General features: G+C 48.1%; 1 protein-coding gene across 7 annotated transcripts in view; it reads right to left on the reverse strand.

Annotated features, from left to right (window-relative positions):
- CTIF (cap binding complex dependent translation initiation factor) overlaps positions 1-20455 on the reverse strand; it is a 333504-nt gene that overhangs the window by 199840 nt on the left and 113209 nt on the right. For all 7 annotated transcript variants that reach the window (XM_055232808.2, XM_063639943.1, XM_055232791.2 and 4 more), the window contains 2 exons: positions 5867-5940; positions 5151-5255 (listed from right to left, as the gene is read on the reverse strand). In XM_055232808.2, the coding sequence (XP_055088783.1) occupies positions 5151-5255; positions 5867-5940 (179 nt within the window). The remainder of the gene's footprint in view (positions 1-5150; positions 5256-5866; positions 5941-20455) is intronic.

Genomic DNA, 20455 nt, shown 5'->3' on the forward strand with positions numbered 1-20455 from the left:
ACCTCTCTGTACTCATTTCATCAAATGAGTTTCCTCATTTGTTAAATGAGGATAATAGTGTCTAACATCTTAAGGTGGCTGGAGGATTAAATTAATTAATGTATCTGGAGTGCTTAGATGCTTAGAACTGTGACAGCACACAGTAAATAGTACAAATATACACGCATATATAGTCTAGCATATATATATATATAAATGTTTAGCTTGTTTGTTTATATATGTGTGTGTATATTTCTTGTGTATGTATTATTATCTGTATTTATCATTAAATATATCTTAAACATACACACATATGTTTAGTGGTAAATACTGGTAATAATAACAAACTTATAATAAAATAAATAATGAAGTAAATATATTACTACTACTATGACTACTTTCATTACTGCTAATATTGTTGCTGTTATTTGGGCAAAGAGGCAGGAAGGTGATTAATTAAGGACATAGATTCTGGAGCCAACCCGGCCTCATGCAAATTACTCAATTTCTGGGTCTCCTAGTTGCTTCATCTATTAAAGTGAAGATGATAACAGTTCCTCCCTCTCTGGGTGGTGGCGAGTTTTAAATAAATGAGGCAAACACTTAGAACAGGGGCTGGAGCATGGCCGGTGCATAGTAAGTATTGTCAGTTACTATTATTACTGGTATTGACTGAGGAGTGGTGAGAGATGTCCCATGAGTTGGGTCATTTTCCAGCTGCAGAGTTCATGCGAATCTCACATTTCAGAGTAACTAGTTCATTGTTTAAATATTTACCAAGCATCTCTTCTGTTTTGGGCCTTGTGAACAAAAAAAAATCAGTTTTGGTTCCTGCCCTCAGACAGTGGACGGCTCTTAGAACAAACCCTAAACTCCTCTAACAGGGCTGGGTGCCTCAGCACCATTAGGGGGCAGCACGAGATCAGTGTCATAAAAGTCCTATGGCCAGAGGCGCCCTGAAACCCAGAGGAGGAGAAACTAGCTGCAAACACCAGCAAAGGCCTGGGTGGAAGAGAACAGGGGGCTAACCCAAGCCCCATTTGATGGCTCATTTCTCCATTCACCAAACGCTTCTGTGCCAGGCTCCGGACAGGGGCTGGGACCCAGGTGTAAACAGTGCACACAACTGGCCCTCTCGGTGTCTGGCGGGATAATCACCCCCCACAGTATGGCAGCCAGTGCCCTGTCGGGGACAAGGGATTGTTGCAGAAACCCCAAGGAGCAGCGTCTAGAACTGTCTTGGGCGAGGGGCGGGAGGAAGGTGAGAGGTGAGCTGGCCAAGCACAGGGAATTTGGGAGGATGTTCCAGGCGGACACGGCGCAGGCAAAGGCCTGGAGTTAGGAGCATGTGTGGTGCCAGTTTGCTGTGGCTAGAGCATGTTGGGGGTCAGGGTGCAAGGGGTAGGCAAGGGGCGTGGTGGAGCTGGGGTGGGGAATGGTGTGCAAGGTATAACAGGCATGAAGGAAAAGAGAAAAAGTTTCCCCCGGACCCCGGCTGTCCCCACAACTGTGATGTGCTGGGGCTACAGGTGAGCAGGTGGAGAAAGGCCTGGAACACCCAAACATCTCTTAACTCATCAATCTGCCTGGTGCAGACAGGCTGGCCTGTGAAAGCACCAACTGTGTGTAGTCTTCTGTGTTCTGCACTCGCCTGGGCCATAGGGGAGGATGGCACTGGGGACTTGGCTCGACTAGAATGGCTGACACCACCTCCCCAGTATCTCCTGTGGGTAAAACACATCTCAGGACTCTCCCGCGTGCGCTGAGCTCCAAGCACACGCTGGGCACCAGCCTAGCATACTCCAAACACAGCCTTCTGTTCTCACCTCAGCGCCCCTGGGGGTGGGCAGGTGGAGGCTTGCAGGGAGGGCTGCTGTCCCACAAAGCCTGCCCTCGTCAGGGCTCAGATCTCCCCAGAGGCCTGCAGGTTTGGAGGGCTGAAGGTGGCTACAGACCAGCTGAGTCACTGCTGCCAACAGGGTTTCCAAGGCAACAGCCTTCTCTGATTTCTGTCCCTCCATGGAAACACAGGCTGCAGGGAGCCTTGGCAACTGAGTGGTACCTGCATCCCAGGGAGGCTGCAGTGGCTGGTGCATGGAGTGTGTCTCCACTACAGCAGGACTCTAATGGGGACACAGTTCCTGGTCTGGTGATGAGGTGGCCACAGACACTGCACTCAGACTCCCTGGGAACCTGGGAGTGACAGGCTTTGGCTAGTGAGCCAAAGTCACGGGAGACCCCAGGTGACTCTCAGCAAATCTGGAGGCTCCTGGTGAGAAAGTGAGACTGGCCGAGGAATTCAGGCCCACAGCTGGTGACACGGGTGTGGCTGGTTACTCTGGCTTCAGAAGGGACAAAGTCCCTCGGCATAAGGGGAATTCCTCTCCTTCATAGTTATTCACCGCTTTTTTGCTAGGAAGTTCGTTCATCTCTGGGGACTGGTGAGACACTTTGGCAAGCTTGCCTTCAACAGGCAGGCCCCATTGGGCACCTGTAGTCAATAAGGCAGCACCATCGCTTTGATCACCCCCAGGCCTCAGCGTCCCCTCTGACTTCACCAGCTATGTGCTCCCGGGGCACACAGGAGAGACTGGAGCTGCCCAGGGAAGTCTCCCTCCTGAAGCCTTTCCCAGATGGTTCAACCTGTAAAGTGCTCTCCTTTCTAACCCCTTTTGCACTGACTTTAACCCTGCACCAGGCATCACACTTTATACCTGTCTATATATGTCTTTATAGTGTCTATATGTCTATGCTGCATAGTCTAGTCTGTATGTCTACACTGCATAGTCTAGTCTTTCTTCCCCTACGCAGTCTCCATCATGAAGAGGTTCATATTTCCTTTTCCCAGTAGAATAAACAGTCCTTCTGGGCAGGGACTATATTGTATACTCTTGTGTGTGTGTGTGTGTGTGTGTGTGTGTATGTGTGTGTGTGTATGTGTGTGTGTGTGTGTGTGTGTGTGTGTATGTGTCTACTTTCCTGGCACCCAGCACCATGCAGGGACCCAGCAGGTCTAGTGACAGACTGGCTACACTGAACTTGAGAAAAGCAAAATCCTGCTCCTGTTCCTGTGGCATACCCAAGCTCCGCTGCACTGCTACAACAGGACACAGGGCAAGCATCACCTTTGCTCACAACCCCTTCCTGAAGCTGACCCACTGAGTAAGGTAGGTAAGGCCATCCTTCCTAAGCACAGAAGTGTGGAGGCCCAGCCCTGTGCAGCTCAGCAGCCTGGAAGGAGCATGGCCTCCCTGCAACTGAATGAGTGGGCTGAGCAGGCGCTGAGCAGGCACTGAGCAGGGTGGATGGGGTAAGGCAGGGTCGGCAGCCTTGTGGCTGTGTCTCTCCTATGCTCCATCTTAACCAGGGCCTCCACGCGCAAAGCCATCTCTCCCTCTTCACCCAAAGAGAAATGGAACCCACAACAGGCAGGGCAATGAAAAAGAGGCATGTGAGAGGCCAGTGTCTCCTGGGAGAGTCTGATGCAAGTGATGGGCCTCTCCCCAGCAACACACACGTGTGCATGCACACATACAAATTTGCAGAAAATTTTAAGGAGGTTAAGAATACCCCGATGTGATGAACTAGGGGTTGGATGGTGTCAGAAGGCCTGGCCTTAAATGATGGCTCTGTTATTCAGGCAAGTTACTTTGCTTCTCCGAGTGTTATTTTCCTCATCTTTAAAGTAGGAATGAGCCCATTTCTTTCCACGGGTTGTTGCTCATTACATTACGGTGGGACCAATGCTGCCAAGAGGAGAGGTTGGGTGGGACAAATATAGCAGCAGGAAGACATGTGAGATGTAGGATAGTGTCCAGTAAAGTCACTAATACTTAGATCTGAAGTGAAAGGGAGACAAGAGTGAGCAGGGGAGGGCTGGAAGGAAAAGTAAGGGTCATCAGTATCATAATAAAACACAAACAAACAAAAACCAAGAAATAAAAAAAAAGCGCAAGTGCTAGTGGGGATGTGGAGAAATTGGAATCTTATACATTGCTGGTGTGAATGGAGAATATTCAGCTGCTATGGAACACAGTTTGACAGTTCCTCAGAGTTCAACAGAATTACCATACGACCCAGAAATTCCACCCCTAGGTATACACCCAAGTAATTACAAGCAAGGACTCAAATAGATACAGCAGTATTTTTGACAATGGCCAAAAGGTGGAAATGACCCAAGTAAGGATTGACAGATGCATGGGTAAACAAATTGTGGTATAGCCATACAGTGGAATAGTATTCAGCCATGAAAAGGAATAAAGTTCTGATACATGCTACAATGAATAAACCTCAAAAACATTATGCCAAGGGAAAGAAGCCAGGCCCAAGAGGTCACATATGACTCTGTTTCTGTAAATATGCAAAATAGATCAATTCATAGAAACAGAAAGCAGACTGGTGGTTGCCAGGAGCTGGGGGTGGTGATGGGATGGGGAATGATTGCCTAGTGGGTATGGGGTTTTATATTGGGATGATGAGAAAGTTTCAGAACTAGATAGACATGGTAGTTGCACAACAGGGCGAGCATACTAAATGCCAGTGGATTGAACACTTTATAATGGTTAATTTTATAGTATGGGAATTCTGCCTCAATAAAAATTATATAAGACTATAAAAGAAGCAGCCGTGTCTGGCTGGAGTCACATTCCTGTCCTGAGGTCTGCCCAGGCCCTGACACCACCTTCGAAAAGGGAAGGCAATCCTGACACACAAAGTCATAGAGGATGAGAAAAGCCAGCGTAAAATCAGGCACGACACCAGCGGATCCCCAAGTGTGGTCCCTGGACCAGCTTCAGCACCCACTGGGGAACTTGTTAGAAACACACATCCTCAGTCCACACCTATGGAATCACAGACTCTGGGGTGGGCCTGTCTTCTGTGCCACCGCCCAGGTGATTCTGCTGCGCTGGCCTGGATTATTGACAAGCAGGGCCACTATGGGTCATCAGGAGCAGACAGGGATGGCTTGGCTAGAGGGGGCTGGGCAGAGAGGAACGGAGGGATTCTGGGAGAAGCCAGTGAGCCTGCAGCTCTGGGCCGCACAGGAAGAGCATCCCGGGGCATCAGCCACCTGAGTCCCCTGTGCAGCAGAGCAGCCTCACTGTGGAGGCAAAGGCCACTCCCATCCCCTGCCCCACCCCACCCTGGGTAAGAGCCCCGGCACCCCTTACCCTTCGCGATCAATGTGTGGCAGCGGCTGCTTGGGCGTGTGTCGTACTTTGCGGTGGAACTGGGTGAAGTCCAGCTTTTCCGGCTGCAGGTCCCAGGTGGCACCACTAGAGGGCGAGGGAGGGTGAGAAATGGAGGCAAGAGGGCAACAGCTCAGTTACGGATGGAACCAGGGGGCCAGGCTGAACCTGGCAGAGCAGATCCACAGAAAGGGGCCGCCAGGGGCCAGGCAGGGGGCCTCACTCAGAATGGAGACCCAGATGCCACCCCTCACCTTCCTCACCCTGCCGTGGGAAAGTGCATGCTTATGAAACAAGTGTGGGCCTGATGCCCATTACACAGCGGCCTCTGCAACACCTGAGTTTGTTTTCGTGCCCACATTTGAGGAAGGCTGGGGAGAGCAAGGGGCCAAATACTGGTCTCCAGCCTCTGACAAGCAGCTCAAAGTGACGACCCGGCCACCCTGAGGTAGATGAGGCAGGCTAGTGGGGCAGTCTCTGCAGCCCCATCCCGGGGACCCTCCCCATGCCTCCACTGTCTCCCTCTGACACTCACCGCCTCCTCTCTCCGGCCTTCTTTCCACCCCATCCTTCCTACATCCCCTACTCTGCTTCTCTCTGTCTCTTACTCATGAACCATCAGCGTTCACTTGGCCCCCAAGGAAGCTAGTTTCCCTGGCTGGACCTCACACCACAGGGAAGGGGGAGGAGGAGGTTACCTGAAGGAATCAAAGGTGTTGGCTGCCCAGATGTCTGTGCCCAGCATGTCCAGAGAGTTGTCTTTGCTGCCATTCTGGAAGAGATGGGGGTGAAAGGGCAGACATTAATTGCTCGGCCATGATGCTGAGAACATGGGGCCTGGGCCTGAGAGGGCAGCAGAGGCTTCCTTGTCTCCCTGGGTGGCTGGGGGGCTGGAGTGAGCCCCCAAGTGAGTATGGCGGCTGGTGCACCCAGTCAGAGTCGGGGGATTGCCTGGGGGTCTCCTGGCCTCCCCCCAGGCATGGGCCCTGGTTTCACTGAGGTTTTACAGATGTATACAGAAGGGTCCAGGCCCCTGCTGCCCCCAGCCCATGGCTCTCTCCTCAAAGCCTCCACACCCAGCAGGGGCTCTGTACCACCTGGAGCCACTATCACCACTGCTAGCCCGATGGCTGAGGCTCCTCCCCAGGGAGGGGCTCTGCAGAGCCAGGCCCACTGGGGAGCCCATGGAGGCTGCCTTCCTTCACAGTTCAGTCCTACTCCCCAGAAGCCCCCACCAACCAAGGCTACACCAGCGACTGGATTTCTCTGAGTCAAGCTGATCCTCCAGTGTTCCCTATGTGACCCACCCCAGAGACAGAAACCTCTTTACTCAACGCAGCTTCTATGATTTGGTTTCTCTGCTCTCTGGCTGGTGAGCTCCCTGGCAAATTCTCCAACCCCCTGACCGCACCTGATGCCCTGCAGCCCTTCTTACCCCTGCAATCTGGTTTCCACCGTCACACTCTTTAAAACAATACTTCCATATCCAACTGAGCTGAACGTGTGCATGCCGTATGACCCAGAAATTCACTCCCAGGTATAAACACACAGAAATGTGCCCGATGCTCACCAAAAGACATGTACACAAAGCGTATACAGCAGCATCAGCCATTACAGCTCCGAACTGGAGACCACCCACATGCTTGTCATCAGCTGATTCGATAAATAAACCGTGGTATGTTCACATATTGGAGTATTATACCGCAGTGAGCACAAACAAAGTAAAATAATATGCAACAGTATGAATAAATATCCCAAGCATACAGGGAACAAAAGAACCCAGATGCAAAAGAGAACCAATTATGTTCAGGAACAGGCAAACTAATGAATGTATAGTGAAAGAACTCAGATAGTAACTGGAAGGGGAAACCAATCTACTTTCCAGAGAGAGAGAGCGACAGAGAGTGAGCAGCTTTGATTAACTAGAAGGAGAGGGCACAAAAACTGGAAAGGCTGGACAGTCCAGCCTCCAAGCAGAAGGGGCCAGGCACTCCAGCCCCCACAGACAGGAGGCAGGAGGTAATGAGAGCCTGGAGGAGAGGTGGAGGGCTTATGGAGTCAAAGGGACAAGGGGACTGTCTGGGGAGAACCACCTGGGCTGTCTGACTCTGGGCAAGTCCCTCAGCCTTCCTGGATCTCATTGATAACATGAAGACTGGTCCCTCTCTCTGGGCACCAACAGCCTGCAGCCTGCAGTTCTAAGTAACTTGAAACTTCCTCATTCCAGGATGCCCTGAGAGCTTGCACAATCCTTTCTAGCAGATCAGCCACATTTATTTAGGGCCGCCATGGCCCTGGGTGCTTCCTCCCCATGCCTTTCCTGTCCCAACCCCGTAATCCCCTTTGCTTCTGACCATGGCCTGTCAACTGGGCCTTGCTCCCCTCTTGCCCTCTCCAAATGTGCCCCATCTGTCAAAGACTGGCTCAGCCAGGAAGCGCCTCTGGCCTCCCAAATTGCAGTCACCTCGCTCTGCCCTGAACTTGCCATCTGTGCGGGTGACTTACAGTAGCAGAGCCGGCCTCTTGCAGTTCTCACTTCTATGTCCTGTAGTGACCTCTCTCCCACGGGAGATAGCGGGCCCTTGATGGCAGGGATCCCCTGGGTCCCCCAGAGCTGGAAGCTCAGTGCTCCTGACATATACTGCAAGAGATTTTCACCATCTTCTTTAAACATGTGTTTTCTTTTTGCCTCAATAAACTTTTGACCTTGGCAAAGTCACTTCACCAGTCTGGACTTCAGATTCTTCATATTTAAATAAAGAGATACCAGAGTGAAATACCATGCCCTGTAGATGGGCTCCTTCTGACTGGCACGTGTGCTGCTACCATCCCCTCTCCTGCCAGCGGCAGACATCACTAATCAATTACAGCATGATTGCCAGTCCTCCAAGCAGGTGGCCCCTAATGTTCTAGGATCATCCTCTCTCCCTTTTCTTCGAGTTGTCTCACATCCTCCCCATTCCAACTCCTGGGGCCCTGCTTGCTCCAAGTGCAACTCTGGACCTCCAGGTCAGCTAGAAAGACTCACCTTCTATCACACGACCCCCAAGGGGACAGCCCCTGCCTCCCAAGATGTTGACCGGCTTGTTCACAACCGCCTCCTGGGCCTCGAATGTAATTATCATTGGGGATAGCAGCCAAAATTAACATCGAAAGCAAAGATAAAAAAAAAATACATGCAAACCAAACTCTTCCTTCCAAAGCACCTATTGCAGACCTCACTCAGCATGCAGTTCATTTTCCTCCTTCAGCCCAGTGACCTGAAGTCTCTCCTCCACACGTGTCTTCCCTAATCCCTGATCTGTTAAATACCCAACGTTCTCTGGCGCCTACAAATTCAGCTTCATTGGATCACCTCTTGGTCACTGCTCTCTTACATGAATGTTAGACCTTCCCCAAGTAGACTGTAATCTTCTCCACTGGACTGCCTCTTTCTCTTTGTGCCCTCACAGTGGCCAAGCCAGGCACCCAGGAGGGCCAGCTTGGATTCCTCCCAACTGATTGAGGAGATGCCACTTTGTAACAGGAGGAAGCACGCCCCTACTGCCTCTGTGGCTGAAAGACTGAATCAAGATTAGGATGTCAAGAATGATTTACCATCCTAGGATCCGAGGCCCTTAAGGCCCCAAGAGAGTAAGAAACATGGATGGAGAGAGAGAGAGAGAGAGAGCAACTATGTAGAGAAGGTCATGGCCAAACCTAGAAGTGCAAAGCCTCTTCCAGGAAAACGGTGATTCACCTTGAAGGCAGTTGAAGGGCAGTACAGATGGGCACGTAAATCTCCCTCCTGGCCTGCAGGTTGGCATCTTGGCTACTACTCTTCAACTGGCAGGGAGGGAGGACAGGTCACAGTAACAGTCACTGGCAGCAGCTGTGAGGCGGCCAATGCCCCTGTGCAGAGAGCTGGCAGAACCTCTCTGCCTGGAGGAGGCGGCACTACCCTTGGGCTAAGGGAGGTGACTGGGCAGGGCAAACTTGGGCATTTCCAAAGCAGTATCCCTGGTGGGGGACCCACCAATCTCTGGACTTCCAGATTCTTGGGGTCAGGGAAATGTGCTCCCGGCTGATGGGAGGGAAAGAGCCAGGGCAGAAGCTGTGCCTGCATGTGTGTGTTTATTCTTTACAGAGGAAGCCCACCCTTCCGTGCATCTGCAGAACAGCCCTGTGATCAGCTGCTGCCATCTCCGTGTTGGGGGTGAGAAACAGGAGCCTCGGGAGAGGGGCCATGGCCCAGCTGGGGAGCAGGTGGTGGAGTCACAGTGGCAACCAGCGCTCCTCCAAGAGCCATGGCAGTCACGCAACCAACACACGTCACAGGTGACAGACTCACACATTTTCCTCATTGAATCCCCACAACTCCTTACAAAACTCAGGGAACATACCCCTGAATGATATCAAGAGCCTAAATCCATATTTAAATGCCAAGAAACCCAGCGATATCCCTGCCATTCCCAGCACACACTGTACTCCTTGAGCCATCCCCACCCTGTGGCTCAGCCTCCTGACTCCTGTGTGAGCCACGGGCCGTCTCCCTCCCCAGGCTGGAAAGCTCGGCACCAGGCTGCTTCTCCTTCCTCTCTCACTCTGCCCCGCAGGTCTCTGCCCCACAGCCCACCTTGGGCCTTTGGCCCGGGTCTCACCTCTCCTTTGCCACAAGGCTTGAGTCTTGTTAACTCTCACACTGACTGGCCTCCTGCCTCATTCCCTCCCCCGTGATGACTGCAACTCTGATTCTCAGAGCTGAAGAACAAAAGCGCCAGCATGGTGAGCTCTTTACAAACCAAGGAGCCGGACCCCATCTTTGCACAGCTCCAGGGAGCCCTGGGGGTGCAGCTCCAGGAAAGAATATCATATGGACAGCACCCCCAGAGCTGTGAAGCTCAGCAGCCCTGGAGGAGGCAGCAGGTGGCGGTGACAGCACTGAGAAGAATGAGGACCCCAGCCGCTGAGCTGGACACATGGAGAAGAGCAGTGGGCAAGGCATCGGACCACTCTGTCTGAATATCAGGAAGGAGATCGCCATGAAGACTCGGGGCCTGGGAGACAAGAAGCTGAGTCTCTGGAGAAGTAGGTATAGGGCGACATCTTGGGCACAGGGGTCAGGCTTCTTATTGCCACGCTATTTGATACAAGAACTGCAGTGCATATCAAGAATCTGGACACCTCCTTGGGGTTTGTTTCAATGGCACGAGACAGGCATATGACCACTGAGGGCAAACTTTCATCAACAGGGGCTGGAGAAATAGCCTGGCACGTGGAGAAGACATCCATCTCCTTCCAGCCTCAGCCCAGAGCAGGAAGAGTCTCACCTGCAGAGCTTTCCTTTGCTGTCCCTTGATGCTGAGGTGGTGGCCCAGGCAGTGCCCAGGGGGCCAGGCTTCACGCAACAGAATTATTAACTGCCAAGCTAAACTGGACAACCAGGAGCCCAACGGCTTCACATGCCCATCCCCAGGGCCCAGTTGCCCTGGGCTGAGCACCCAAGTGGCCACTCTGTCACCCAGCCCTGCCATGTGGCTCCGGAGCCAGACAGATGCTTACAGCCATACAAGTGCCACATATGCATACACGTACACATGCCACAGACACATATACACACACATACTACACACATGCATATACATACTAGACAGACACATCCACACAATACATGCCACACATGCATATACACATGTACACACCACACATGCATATACATACCAGACACACATACATACACACACATGCATGATATGCATACATACATCCACACAATATGTGCCACACATACAGATACACACATACACACCACACACATACATGTATATACCACACACATACATGCATATATATACACCACACTTACACAATATACACATCCATCCACACATATCCACACCACACCCATATACACACCACACACCAAACACACACACATGCACACACCACATATATACATGTGGTATACATGTATACTACCACTATATGTGCACATCACATACTACATGCATATTATATACACCACACACAGGCACACACCACACACAACATGCATGTAGGCCACACACATATACACACTACAAGACACATATACACACCATGCACACAGGCATATACACACGCATATCCACACCCACATACACACCATGCACACATGCACACACATATACACCTCACACATACACACACATCACACACAAACATACATGTACAACACACACATACACATACATGTGTCACCTGTTCTACAAACCCTCGAATGTCCAAAGAAGCCAGAGAAGTCAGAGAAGCAGGAAGGCAGGTGCCTGCAGGCAGACCCCTCACAGGCAGACTGTACCTGAGTTCTGGAACTTCTCACCAGGAAACAGACCCACCCCTCTCTCCCACCACCCTCACCTCTGGCTCACACTGAGGACCCACACAGAGAGATGGCTGTCAAGCTGAGGACAGAGAAGAAGGGGACCCAAGCTCGGCTCATCCCAGGCAAGCATTGGACTTGCCTCTCAAGGGCACACGAAGCTGCAGCATGTATGGAGTTATATTTCACTTTGGGCTACCATACTCTTCCTGGACTCAGTGAAAACAAAAGAATGTTCTCTCCACACCCTCCCACCCCCATGAGTCTTCCTTCCTGCTAGGATCTAGTTGGGGACTCTTCCTCTCTGCAGCTCTGCAGCCTCCTCAGCAGCCCACATCCCATGAACCTCATAGCACACGCTGTTCACAGCATGTACCCTGCACACTCCCGTGCAGAGCTGATTCCTCTCGTCATTGTTCTACTGCAGAGCTCCCCGGGGTGCTCTGGAAGCACCAATCCCCTGGCTCTAAATGTCAGTGTGCATCAGAATCACTGAGAGAAGGGAGGGTTGGTGGTTTAAATTTAGTGTAGCTGGGATGGTTCACAGACGATGCTTTCAGAAAGCCTCATTCCTCTAAATGGTCCTCATTCCTCAAAATGTTCAAGTTTTAACGGAGAAAAAATTCAAAAAGATTATATAGTCAAATGTTTGGTATATACTGAATGATAAGACTGTTAATACATTATTAAAATTTAGAAAATTGTTACGATGTTGAAATTTTTATTGCAGAACTTCTTCAGCGGATGTTAACTCTCCATATATGTGGAAGTGGAGTATGCAATATTTCTTTCCCAAGGTTTTTGGCTAGAAATCTACCCCACTCTTCCTTTTCATTCCACAGAGAATTTTGCAGGACTAGGGTTCCATGGAACCCCCTCTGGGAAATACTCAGCTGACACACTTTCTGTTAACTCTCTCCCCTTTCGATGGTGGGAACCGTGGCTCCACTTCCTTGTATCTTCCTGCCCATTCACCCCTCATCCTAGCCTTGGGACACAGAGTCATTCATTAAATATTTCTTCGCACAGACTCAGTGGCCAGGCACTGTCAGCTATCCATCAAAACCTCAGTGGCCTCTTGAAGAACATTCTCCAGTTGGCAATTCCGTGGTTGACCCTGGTAACCACAGCTTCCCTCTGAGCACAGCATCCTCTCCAGCCCTGAGAGCACCCAGGCCCTGCCCCCAGGTTGCTGAAATGCCAAGGTTCTGAGAAGCCTTATCAAAAACAATCATCCTTTTCAGTGGGTTGTTCTTAGCACTTAAACACTGCTGAGACAGCCCCTTTTACTGGCAATTAGGGGGCCCCATACCAGGGTGCACCATACTGCTGGCAGAACAGATCACAGAGGGCTAATGAGCACTTTAAGCCATGTGGAAAATAAAATGGAAACAGCTTGCTTGTGGGAAGGGAAACTGAAGTTGTCTCTGGGAAGGCCTCAGAGACATCCCCAGCTCAGGGGAGGTCAGACTCCTGAAAGGGCCAAGAATAAAGATGAAGACAATAGGAGATATTGACCCAGCATACAGTATGTGCCAGCACCGCCCAAGCATGGCACTGTTACTACAACCCTAAGAAGCAGATGGTGTGATCACCATCCCCATTTCCCTGATGGGAAGACTGAGGCACAGAGCACCTGCCCATGTTCATGGAGCCAGTTACCAGGATGGGAGCACAGACAGTGTGGCCCAGAGGCCACGCTCTAACCACTGTACACTGTGCATGCAGTTATTCTATTCAGTCAGGTAAACTGACCCCACTGCAGAGATTTCCATAAAGCAGGTACGTATCCTTCCCCTGCAAGAATCTGGATTCTCCGCACCTATCTTTGTCAATGATTGGGCAGGCAGTGCTGGTGGAGGAAGTGCATCATCTGCAGTGAAGAGAGAGGGATTATGGAATGTGAGTGGGTATGCGATGAGGCCGCGGCCTCCACGCATGCATGAATGCAACAAGGTGAGAGTGAGTTGCTGTGTGGTAGAAAAACATACAAAGTCAGATGCAGTGAAAACAAATCTTCTAGCTACTGGCTTTTCTTTATGAATACACAACTGCACAGTGATTTTTGCTGTGCAAGTGCATATGTGGGGGCATGTGTGTAATGACAATTCCAGGCTGTGAGTGTTTAGAAACTAGGCTGAATGGGACAGGACAGCAGGAGGACGCTCTCTATTGTTGGGACAGTCATGGGGTAAATTTCCCCTAGAGAATTCTAGGACAGGCTGGTGTGGATTTCCCTAGCAGGCCTGCTACATCAGGTGACACTGGGGCAGAGGTGGCCAGCCCTCAGCCCCGGCCTCCTGAATGGAAACCCCCGGATACAGTGCACCCTCAGTCACTGAGCAGCTGGGCTGTGCAGGACCCAGCTCTGGGCATGAGAGAGATAAAGGTGGTGCAGTCCCCGCTCCTCAAAGGACTCCCAGTCCCAGTCCACACCCTTCTCAGTGCAGGATGTCCTTCCAGATTCCATGAGGGCCAAGAGGCAAGCCCGACCCTAATACGGTTCTCTCACTTCACGGACACGGCGTTCCCAGGGGAGCTAGCTGTGGGACAGGGTGTCTGGTTTGAGCTGAGAGTGGAGAAAACAGGATTCTCGGCCTGCAACCTGCTTTCTGCTTCCTGCGGCCTCATTCAGTCACTCTGGCTATTTTTTTTTTTTTCTTTAGTGTTGCTCTATGGCCCAGGCTGGAGTGCAGTGGTGTGATCTCAGCTCACTGCAACCTCGGCCTCCCAGGTTCAAGCGATTCTCTTGCCTCAGCCTCCCGAGTTGCTGGGACTACAGGTGCAAGCCACCATACCCAGCAAATTTTTGTATTTTTATTATTATTATTATTTTTAAATTATACTTTAAGTTCTAGGGTACATGTGCATAATGCGCAGGTTTGTTATGTAGGTATATATGTGCCATGTTGGTTTGTTGCACCCATTTACTCATCATTTACATTAGGTATTTATCCCAATGCTATCCCTCCCCCTGCCCCCCACCCCACAACAGGCCCTGGGGTGTGATGTTCCCCGCCTTGTGTCCAAGTGTTCTCACTGTTCAGTTCCCACCTATGAGTGAGAACATGTGGTGTTTGGTTTTCTGTCCTTGTGATAGTTTGCTCAGAATGATGGTTTCCAGCTGAATCCATGTCCCTGCAAAGGACATAACTCATTCTTTGTTATGGTTGCAGAGTATTATATGGTGTATATGTGCCACATTTTCTTAATCCAGTCTATCACTGATGGACATTTGGGTTGGTTCCAAGTCTTTGCTATTGTGAACAGTGCTGCAATAAACATACGTGTGCATGTGTCTTTATAGTAGCATGATTTATAATCCTTTGGGTATATACCCAGTAATGGGATCACTGGGTCAAATGGTATTTCTAGTTCTAGATCCTTGAGGAATCGCCACACTGTCTTCCACAATGGTTGAACTAGTTTACACTCCCACCAACAGTGTAAAAGCGTTCCTATTTCTCCATATCCTCTCCAGCATCTGTTGTTTCCTGACTTTTTAATGATCACCATGCTAACTGGTGTGAGATGGTATCTCATTGTGGTTTTGATCTGCATTTCTCTGATGACCAGTGATGATGAGCATTTTTTCATGTGTCTGTTGGCTGCATAAATGTCTTTTTTGGAGAAGTGTCTGTTCATATCCTTTGCCCATTTTTTGATGGGGTTGTTTGTTTTTATCTTGTAAATTTGTTTAAGTTCTTTGTAGATTCTGAATATTAGCCCTTTGTCAGATGGGTAGATTGCAAAAAATTTCTCCCATTCTGTAGGTTGCCTATTCACTCTGATGGTAGTTTCTTTTGCTGTGCAGAAGCTCTTTAGTTTAGTTAGATCTCATTTGTCTATTTTGGCTTTTGTTGCCATTGCTTTTGGTGTTTTAGTCATGCAGTCCTTGCCCATGCCTATGTCCTGAAGGGTATTGCCTAGGTTTTCTTCTAGGGTTTTTATGGTTTTAGGTCTAACATTTAAGTCTTTAATCCATCTTGAATTAATTTTTGTATAACGTGTAAGGAAGGGATCCAGTTTCAGCTTTCTACATATGGCTAGCTAGTTTTCCCAACACCATTTATTAAATAGGGAATCCTTTCCCCATTTCTTGTTTGTCAGGTTTGTCAAAGATCAGATGGTTGTAGATGTGTGGTGTTATTTCTGAGGCCTCTGTTATGTTCCATTGGTCTATCTCTCTGTTTTGGTACCAGTACCATGCTGTTTTGGTTACCGTAGCCTTGTAGTATAGTTTGAAGTCAGGTAGTGTGATGCCTCCAGCTTTGTTCTTTTTGCTTAGGATTGTCTTGGCAATGCAGGCTCTTTTTTGTTTCCCTATGAACTTTAAAGTAGTTTTTTCCAATTCTGTGAAGAAAGTCATTGGTAGCTTGATGGGATGGCATTGAATCTATAAATTACCTTGAGCAGTATGGCCATTTTCATGATATTAATTCTTCCTATCTATGAATATGGAATGTTCTTCCATTTGTTTGTATCCTCTTTTATTTCGTTGAGCAGTGGTTTTTGTTCTCCTTGAAGAGGTCCTTCACATCCCTTGTAAGTTGGATTCCTAGGTATTTTATTCTCTTTGTAGCAATTGTGAATGGGAGTTCACTCACGATTTGGTTCTCTGTCTGTTATTGGTGTATAGGAACGCTTGGGATTTTTGCATATTGATTTTGTATCCTGAGACTTTGCTAAAGTTCCTTATCAGCTTAAGGAGATTTTGGGCTGAGATGATGGGGTTTTCTAAATATACAATCATGTCATCTACAAACAGGGATAATTTGATTTCCTCTTTTCCTAATTGAATATCCTTTATTTCTTTCTCTTGCCTGATTGCCCTGGCCAGAACTTCCAATACTATGTTGAATAGGAGTGGTGAGAGAGGGCATCCCTGTCTTGTGCCAGTTTTCAAAGGGAATGCTTCCAGTTTTTGCCCATTCAGTATATTGGTGGTGGGTTTGTCATAAATAGCTCTTATTATTTTGAGATATGTTCCATCAATACCTAGTTTATTGAGAGTTTTTAGCATGAAGTGCTGTTGAATTTTGTCGAAGGCCTTTTCTGCATCTATTGAGATAATCATGTGGTTTTTGTCGTTGGTTCTGTTTATGTGATGGATTATGTTTATTGATTTGCATATGTTGAACCAGCCTTGCATCCCAGGGATGAAGCCCACTTGATCATGGTGGATAAGCTTTTTGATATGCTGCTGGATTCAGTTTGCCAGTATTTTATTGAGGATTTTTGCATTGATGTTCATCAGGGATATTGGTCTAAAATTCTTTTTTGTTGTGTCTCTGCCAGGCTTTGGTATCAGGATGATGCTGCCTCATAAAATGAGTTAGGGAGGATTCCCTGTTTTTCAATTGATTGGAATAGTTTCAGAAGGAATGGTACCAGCTCCTCTTTGTACCTCTCGTAGAATTCGGCTGTGAATCTGTCTGGCCCTGGACTCTTTTGGTTGGTAGGCTATTAATTATTGCCTCAATTTGAGAGCCTGTTATTGGTCTATTCAGAGATTCAACTTCTTCCTGGTTTAGTCTTGGGAGGGTGTATGTGTCCAGGAATTTATCCATTTCTTCTAGATTTTCTAGTTTATTTGTGTAGAGGTGTTTATAGTATTCTCTGATGGTAGTTTGTATTTTTGTGGGATCAGTGGTGATATCCCCTTTACCATTTTTTATTGAGTCGATTTGATTCTTCTCTCTTTTCTTCTTTATTAGTCTTGCTAGCAGTCTATCAATTTTGTTGATCTTTTCAAAAAACCAGCTCCTGGATTCATTAATTTTTTGAAGGGTTTTTTGTGTCTCTATCTCCTTCAGTTCTGCTCTGATCTTAGATATTTCTTGCCTTCTGCTAGCTTTTGAATGTGTTCGCTCTTGCTTCTCTAGTTCTTTTAATTGTGATGTTAGGGTGTCGATTTTAGATATTTCCTGCTTTCTCTTGTGGGCATTTAGTGCTATAAATTTCCCTCTACATACTGCTTTAAATGTGTCCGAGGGATTCTGGTACGTTGTGTCTTTGCTCTGATTGGTTTCAAAAAACATTTTTATTTCTGCCTTCATTTCGTTATTTACCCAGTAGTCATTCAGGAGCAGGTTGTTCAGTTTCGATGTACTTGTGTGGTTTTGAGTGAGTTTCTTAATCCTGAGTGCTAATTTGATTGCACTGTGGTCTGAGAGACAGTTTGTTGTGATTTCCGTTCTTTTACATTTGCTGAGGAGAGCTTTACTTCCAACTATGTGGTCAATTTTGGAATAAGTGTGATGTGGTGCTGAGAAGAATGTATACTCTGTTGATTTAGAGTGGAGAGTTCTGTAGATGTCTATTAGGTCTGCTTGGTGCAGAGCTAAGTTCAAGTCCTGGATATCCTTGTTAACATTCTGTCTCATTGATCTGTCTAATATTGACAGTGCGGTGTTAAAGTCTCCCATTATTATTGTGTGGGAGTCTAAGTGGGAGTCTATTGTGTGCTCGTGTATTAGGGGCATATATAATTAGGATAGTTAGCTCTTCTTGAATTGATCTCTTTACCATTATGTAATGGCCTTCTTTGTCTCTTTTGATCTTTGTTGATCTGAAGTCTGTTTTATCAGAGACTAGGATTGCAACCCCTGCTTTTTTTTGCTTTCAATTTGCTTGATAGATCTTCCTCCATCCCTTTATTTTGAGTGTATGTGTGTCTCTGCAGGTGTGGTGGGTCTCCTGAATACAGCACACCAATGGGTCTTGACTCTTTATCCAATTTGCCAGTCTGTGTCTTTTAATTGGGGCATTTAGCTTATTTACATTCAAGGTTAATATTGTTATGTGTGAATTTGATCCTGTCATTATGATGTTAGCTGGTTATTTTGCCCGTTAGTTGATGCAGTTTCTTCCTAGCATCGATGGTGTTTACAATTTGGCATGTTTTTGCAGTGGCTGGTACCGGTTGTTCCTTTCCATGTTTAGTGTGTCCTTCAGGAGCTCCTGTAAGGCAGGCCTGGTGGTGACAAAATCTCTCAGCATTTGCTTGTCTGTGAAGGGTTTTATTTATCCTTCACTTGTGAAGCTTAGTTTGGCTGGATATGAAATTCTTGGTTGAATATTCTTTTCTTTTTTTTTGGAAAATTCTTTTCTTTAAGAATGTTGAATATTGGCCTCCACTCTCTTCTGGCTTGTAGAGTTTCTGCCAAGAGATCTGCTGTTAGTCTGATGGGCTTCCCTTTGTGGGTAACCCAACCTTTCTCTACGGCTGCCCTTAACATTTTTTCCTTCATTTCAACCTTGATGAATCTGACAATTATGTGTCTTAGGGTTGCTCTTCTCGAGGAGTATCTTTGTGGTGTTCTCTGTATTTCCTGAATTTGAATGCTGGCCTGCCTTGCTAGGTTGGGGAAGTTCTCCTGGATAATATCCTGAAGAGTGTTTTCCAACTTAGTTCCATTCTCCCTTTCACTTTCAGGTACACCAATCAAATGTAGATTTGGTCTTTTCACATAGTCCTATATTTCTTGGAGGTTTTGTTTGTTTCTTTTTACTCTTTTTTCTCTAAACTTCTCACTTTATTTCGTTAATTTGATCTTCAATCACTGATATCCTTTCTTCCACTTGATCAAATTGGCTATTAAAGCTTGTGCATGCATCACGAGTTCTCATGCCATGGTTTTCAGCTCCATCAGGTCATTTAAGGTCTTCTCCATACTCTTTATTCTGCCATTTGTCTAATCTTTTTTCAAGGCTTTTAGCTTCCTTATGATGGGTTCGAACATCCTCCTTTAGCTAGAAGAAATTTGTTATTACCAACCTTCTGAAGCCTACTTCTGTCAGCTCATCAAAGTCATTCTCCATCCAGCTTCGTTCCGTTGCTGGCGAGGAGCTGCAATCCTTTGGAGGAGAAGAGGTGCTCTTGTTTTTAGAATTTTCAGCTTTTCTGCTCTGGTTTCTCCCCATCTTTGTGGTTTTATCTAACTTTGGTCTTTGATGTTGGTGACCTACAGACGGGTCTTTCGTGTGGATGTCCTTTTTGTTGATGTTGATGCTATTCCTTTCTGTGTGTTAGTTTTCCTTCTAACAATCAGGTCCCTCAGGTGCAGGTCTGTTGGAGTTTGCTGGACGTGCACTCCAGACCCTGTTTGCCTGGGTATCACTAGTGGATGCTGCAGAACAGCAAATATTGCAGAACAGCAAATACTGCTGCCTGATCCTTCCTCTGGAAGCTTCGTCCCAGAGGCGCACCTGCCTGTATGAGGTGTCAGTCGGCCCCTACTGGGAGGTGTCTCCCAGTTAGGCTACACAAGGGTCAGGGACCCACTTGAGGAGGCAGTCTGTCCATTCTCTGAGCTCAAACGCCATGCTGAGAGAACGACTGCTCTCTTCAGAGCTGTCAGACAGGGATGTTTAAGTCTGCAGAAGTTTCTGCTGCCTTTTGTTCAGCTATGCCCTGCCCCCAGAGGTGGAGTCTACAGAGGCAACAGGCCTTGCTGAGCTGTGGTTGGCTCTGCCCAGTTTGAGCTTCCCCATCTGCTCTGTTTACCTACTCAAGCCTCAGCAATGGCAGACGCCCCTCCCCCTCCAGGCTGCTGCCTCACAGGTCAATGTTAGACTGCTGTGCTAGCAGTGAGTAAGGCTCTGTGAGCATGAGACCCGCTGAGCCAGGCGCGGGATATAATTTCCTGGTGTGCCATTTGCTAAGACTGTTGGAAAAGTGTGGTATTTGGGTGGGAGTGTCCCATTTTTCCAGGTACCATCTGTCACGGCTTCCCTTGGCTAGGAAAGGGAAATCCCCTGACCCCTTGTGCTTCTCAGGTGACGTGATGCCCCGTCCAGCTTTGGCTTGCCTTCTGTGAGCTGCATCCACTGTCCAACTAGTCCCAGTGAGATGAACCAGGTACCTCAGTTGGAAATGCAGAAGTCACCCATCTTCTGCGTCAATCACGCTGGGAGCTGCAGACCAGAACTGTCCCTATTCGGCCAT

The sequence above is a fragment of the Symphalangus syndactylus genome, chromosome 1, assembly GCF_028878055.3.
Source record: "Symphalangus syndactylus isolate Jambi chromosome 1, NHGRI_mSymSyn1-v2.1_pri, whole genome shotgun sequence".
NCBI lineage: Eukaryota > Metazoa > Chordata > Mammalia > Primates > Hylobatidae > Symphalangus > Symphalangus syndactylus.